The sequence below is a fragment of the Trachymyrmex cornetzi genome, unplaced genomic scaffold (genome assembly GCF_001594075.2).
Source record: "Trachymyrmex cornetzi isolate Tcor2-1 unplaced genomic scaffold, Tcor1.1 scaffold1002, whole genome shotgun sequence".
Classification (NCBI taxonomy): domain Eukaryota; kingdom Metazoa; phylum Arthropoda; class Insecta; order Hymenoptera; family Formicidae; genus Trachymyrmex; species Trachymyrmex cornetzi.
In genome coordinates, this window is record NW_017295547.1 from 468,956 (window position 1) to 475,036 (window position 6,081).

Below are 6,081 nucleotides of genomic sequence, written 5' to 3' on the forward strand. Positions count from 1 at the left end.
CGGTAGTCTGACACGGGCTTCAATCGAATATGCAAATTACTATTATTATTGGTATATATATATATATATATATATATATATATGGGGTATGATTTGTAAGTTCACAAAATGGATGATCTTTGCGCTACTTTGGTATCGATTAGAGTATTTATAACAGGCCTTCTACAGTAAACCATAAATCAGAACGTCAGAAGTCTTAACCAGTCTTAACCAAGTCGTTCAAGTTGACTATTAGCCAACTTGAAGCGCGATTAGTGGTAAATATTCTGATTGATTAGTGCGATTAGCAACCAATGATGAATTTATTTCAGTTTATTAATAATGGCTGCTTAATGGATGATTGGTGGATTTCATAATCCGTTTTGCAAACTATTAGCATTTTCGGTCTGGCCAGGGGCTCTATTCTTGAAAAGAAACGTATACGAAAGTCCAGGAAAATACTATAGTATACGTAACATATACTGTAGCATTTCCCTAGACTTTCGTATACGTTTCTTTTCAAGAATATAGTCCCGGGCCGAAAACGCTATATGTCATTTTTAGTACTTTTTTTACTACTTTTTAGTGCTTTTACGATACTAGAGGTCTGTTTTCTGTGGCTGAACTAGTGTACACTTTTGGAACTTAAAGTGAGAAAGATATACGTTTGATATTTGTTTAAAGCGAGAAAGAGAGTTCTAGAACAGTCTAGTGCAGGAACAGAAAACAGACCATATGTCTGTTCGCGTTGCTCGCACTTTTTGCACTAGGCATCTTCGCTTTCTCTCTTTTCAAAGCCAAATATATACCTATAGATCTGTTCGCGTTGCCTGCACTTTTAGCACTCGACATCTTCGCTTTCTCTCTTTTTAAGGCGAAATATGTATCTATCTCATTTTAAGTGCAAAAATATTTGGGGATTTTATGCAACGCGAACAGACCTTATGTCATTTTAAGTGCAAAGATATAGGGGGATTTCATGCAACGCGAACAGACCTCATATTAGTCGATTGTCGATCGCGGTTCTCTTATAAATATAGGACTCTAGTATTGATGATCTCGTTGGCGAACTTGGAACCAGTGATGCACATTTGGCTCCCCGGCAACACGGAAAACCGCCCCACCACTTTGCCGCTGCGCGAGAGCGAGCGAGACAGCTTGGAACTGGGAAAATTTTTTCGATCTTTTCTATTCTTTTCTTGTTATATCTTGTCGGTGTTGCACGTGGTACGTATAATTTTGACTTTATTTTCAGATTCTTTTTAATAATCCGTTCTATTAGATTATGTATTTTAGGATCGTAATGTGTTTTAAATCGTTAAATGTCTCCGCAGTACGATAGTTATGTAAAAAACGATCTTTTTACATTTGTTAGATACACATAACCTATAAAAAGCTTTAGTTTAAATAGTAGATAATAATTTAATGAAATTAAAGTTTATCTTATTTAAAATATTTATCATCAAAAATATAAAATACGAAGATATATGTATATATATATATATATATATATATATGTGTGTATGTATGGCAATGGTGAAAAAATGTGAATACTGATTGTTACATAGAAAGTCCAAGATGTCGTCTCACTTGAATTGGATGATAATCCGCGACAACAATGCTTTTCTTCTGAAGAAACGCAACATCAACAAACCATTTTCTACGGTTCGTTAAGCCTGCTGTATATATCTTCTAAAGCATTATTAATAACTTCAACAATATTTCTTGCTATTACATAGATTAATAATTCTTTAGGAGGCTAACAACTTGACGAATCTAAGTAGTTATCGCTACTCTGGTTTGATTCACCGTAAGAGCGTCGGGGTTATTGATACTCCCGACAAAAAGGGTTTCACAGTTGTCTATAAAAAGGCCAAAGCAGTCAACAAGCCTGCCAAAGCTAATGTAAAGAGCACAATGAAGGCAGGAGCTCGTCGTTCTCTACACAAGTTGAAAACTCTACTTAAAAAGAACAAGTATCGCGTAGACCTTACCAAGGTATGCAAATTATAGAATCATTACGCTAAGCTTATTAATTATTTGCTTTCATATACTCCAAATAATAACTTTAATCAACTTTCCACAATAAGCTATTACGTAAACTTTAAGGACTGTGGCACACAAAAAATTTGAGTTTGTAAGATATTTGAGCAGTAAGACGTAAGCAATAAGGAATCAACATGTTGGATTCGACTTTATAATGATTGGTCAGTTCACTTACTGCTTATGTTTTACTGCTTAAGTTTTTTTTTGTGCTATTGCCCTAAGTCTTATGCTATAAGAAATTAACCAATCACAGTATATTTTTCTTCTCGTACTTGATTGTAATTGGTTGATTTTTTATGACTTAACTTGACTTAGGTAATGGTTTTTTGTAAATTGAGTACTTTTATACTACCCTGTATTATTGACAGTTGAAAGATTAATGATTATGTTTTATATGGCACCCTTAATCAGATTTAATAACATCAGTAGTTATAAAACAGACCAGTCATTCCATTCTTCAGAAGAATAGCTATAATTGACCAGTTTATTATTAAGATCTGGTAATAATTGTTTCATTAATTAATTTTTTTTTAAACAACAGATTACTAATTAAAGTTCCTTATTGTGTTTGTTTTTACATAGTAAACAATTTTGATTTTAATTGTATGTCATTTGCTATTAATATTGTATTAATGCTTCCATTAATTGTAGCATTAATATTGTATTAATGCTAACATTGATTTAAAATGTTTTTTAGGCTGCACTGCGACGGGCCAGTGCCGTACTGCGATCACAGAAACCTCTTCCCACTAAGAAAACACGAACTACTAAAAAGACCGATTAATTTGTATATTTTATTAAATATACATTGTATATTAAAATATCTATTATGGACGACGTATTCTGTAAAGTAATTGTGCTCTAGCTTATAGTAAAATTTTTTGATGTATTATTTACACTTGATTTAGAAAACTGCTGTGCACCATTATTTTGCAGATATGCCATATTTTTATAACAAAACAATACACATTTCAGCAAAATAAAAGTATTTTAAAATAAACTTTTAATTAGATTAATTATAAACATCTTTTTAGGTAAGCCTTTATGTTGTATAAATTAAATCCTTTATTAGATTGTGATGTTTAGGTCTTATATTATGGAATTTTATTTTTAGATTGAAAGGAAAATCAGCACATGCTTCTTCTGTGATTGAGCAAAAACCAATTTTTAATTAGGTAAATTTTATTTGTTAAGTTTGTTTTAATTTTTTAAATTATATTTATTTAGTTTCTTATTTGTTATATAATATCTCTCGCACGCGTGTATTCACATACGCCAACTTTGGTATTGCTATGAATGCCATGATTTTTAATTTGTTACTTCTGACTCAAAATTTAATAAAATATATTGTTAATATTATTCAGTAACAAAGAATTTTCTTTGATTGTCAGGTTTGCTAATCCCTGGAAAATCGACAATGAATTATAGGTAATTTTTATTTATCTCTTTTTCATTTTGTAATGATAGAAGATTCACCGATACTGACATAGGTTTCCTAAAGTGGGACCTCCTTATTTCTCAAAAATTAACTATTAACTTTATTAATACTAGTAAAAACATGATTTTTAAAAATAATAATTTATATATTTGTGGCTTGGTTCTACACAAAATCAACTAAAAACGAATTGTACAAATGCAAAAACAAAATTTTCACGTTTTTGTAAATTGCGTAGTTTAAGTAATAGTTATATTGATAATATTACATTGTTTTACATGTTTATAGATTTTTAAATCAATTTTATTTGTTTTTTTCTTATTTTGTTAATAATATATTTTTAAATATAGTGTCAATAATATGTAGCTTAATACAATATCAATATGTAGTCCTATTGGAGTTGAACGCAATCATGTATTTATAAAAAAAACCGTCAAAAAGTAATGCTCGCATTACATGTTTGCATCCTGCAGAATAGCACAAGATATGCATATCAATCAACAGAAACAAAAAAAAGTTTTCAAAATAAAAAGATTCTAGAAAATCTTATATATTACATTCACTTGTAGGTATTTTGTATAGATAATTTTTTTGAGAAAGAAAAAGAGTGAGAATATGTGACATTACTGCCTACTGTGTCAGTTTTTAGTCTCATCTTGTAAAGCGCTTATTTTTTTTTATTTTATAAAAGAGTTAATTATTGCAAAATTGCAAACAGTATTATAAAAACTGTTATATTATCTGATAAAAGACACTTTTTAGTTTGTATTAATGTTCTTAAAGTTTTATTTTTGGCTTTTGTTTAAGAAATATCATTCAAAAACAACGTGGTATGTCGGTGTTGGTGATGACCTTTTATATTTATATATCTAAATGATGATAAATATCCACCAAATCTATGAGTGCCATGATTTGTATATTTGCTAACTGATTATCCTTTACATTACTCTGAAATTTTAGATTTAAAAATAGTCTTAATTAATACATGTATTTCATTATTAGGTTGCTAGTTTCAAATGGAACATCTTCAAATGCTATGAAGGTATTTATATACTTCACGTTTTAAGAACAATTTGGAGGTACAATTACTGCGTTTGGTTTGGAGCTTTTAGCTCTTCTATCCTTGTTTTACGTGTGTAATAAAATGTTGATTATAAGTTATTTAAAGTACGTGAGTGTCTAAATCGAACGCAGTCAATATTAGCTAATAGCGGGGAATGGAAAGTTACTTTTTAAAAGTACCAAGTTACAGTTACCGTTATTTGAGAAGGTAACTTTTCGTTACTTTTTTAAATCGACAACTAATCACAGCGAACGGGTACCTAGGAACTTTCTAGTTTCATGCGCTATGAGTGGCTTGTGTCCAATCGAACCGTGTTCAATCGTGTGCAAAGTAATGATAAAAGTACTTGTAAAATTTATCGTTATTAAAAAAAATTAACTGTTATTGTTACAGTTACCAAAAAAAAGTGACGTAGTTATCGGTAAAGTTATCAAAAAGTAATTATTGTAACTGTAACTTCGTTATAAATAACGAGTTACTTCCATTACTTGACTAATATTATAATGCTATATCTTTGTATAAAGAGGATGATAATTATATAATCACCAAGATCTATGAGTGCTATGATTTATACGTAGTATTTGCTAACTGATTATCATTTACAATAGTATAAAATTAAAATTTAAAATAATGTTTAACTAATACGATTGTTTTATTATTTATAGGTTCGCGAATTCTAAACGGTACAGCATCTGGAGATTGTATAAAGGTATTTATAATTTTTTTTTTATATTACCTCGCGTTTTGAATTATATTTTAAATAAAATTATGTCATTGTAATCACCAAAATCTATGTGATATTTTAAGGTTGTGATATTTTAATTTGTTACTGACTTAATAAATTTTAATAAAAAATATAGTAATAATTTTATTTAATAAAAACACGGAATTTTCCGTTTATCAGGTTTGCTAAATCTTTAGAAATTGTAATGAATCGACAAAGATTGCGGATAATGTTCATTTGTCATAATTTTTGTTTATTATGTAATGCTATATCATTGTATAAAGAGGATGATTTGTATATCCATCAAGATCTATGAGTGCTATGATTTATATAGTATTTGCTAACTGATTATCAATTACAATAACATAAAATTCAAATAAAAAATAATGTTTAACTAATACGATTGTTTTATTATTTATAGGTCGTTCGCGAATTTTAAACGATACATTTGGAGATTGTATAAAGGTATTTATAATTTTTTTTTATATTACCTCGCGGTTTGAATTATATTTTAAATAAAATTATGTCATTGTAATCACCAAAATCTATGAACATTGTGATATTTTAATTTGCTACTGGCTTAATAAATTTTAATAAAAAATATAGTAATAATTTTATTTAATAAAAACACGGAATTTTCCGTTTATCAGGTTTGCTAAATCTTTAGAAATTGTAATGAATCGACAAAGATTGCAGATAATGTTCATTTGTCATAATTTTTGTTTATTATGTAATGCTATATTATTGTATAAAGAGGATGATTTGTATATCCATCAAGATCTATGAGTGCTATGATTTATATAGTATTTGCTAACTGATTATCAATTACAATAA

At 28.7% G+C, this 6,081-nt stretch overlaps 1 protein-coding gene across 1 annotated transcript in view; it reads left to right on the forward strand.

The window, feature by feature from the left end:
• RpL28 (ribosomal protein L28) overlaps nucleotides 1-2,848 on the forward strand; it is an 18,479-nt gene extending 15,631 nt beyond the window's left edge. Inside the window, exons 3-6 of the mRNA XM_018501861.1 lie at nucleotides 1,133-1,206; nucleotides 1,548-1,644; nucleotides 1,735-1,977; nucleotides 2,723-2,848. Of these exons, the coding sequence (XP_018357363.1) occupies nucleotides 1,558-1,644; nucleotides 1,735-1,977; nucleotides 2,723-2,809 (417 nt within the window). The 5' untranslated portion in view covers nucleotides 1,133-1,206; nucleotides 1,548-1,557 and the 3' untranslated portion in view covers nucleotides 2,810-2,848. The remainder of the gene's footprint in view (nucleotides 1-1,132; nucleotides 1,207-1,547; nucleotides 1,645-1,734; nucleotides 1,978-2,722) is intronic.
• Nucleotides 2,849-6,081: the final 3,233 nt, after the last annotated feature.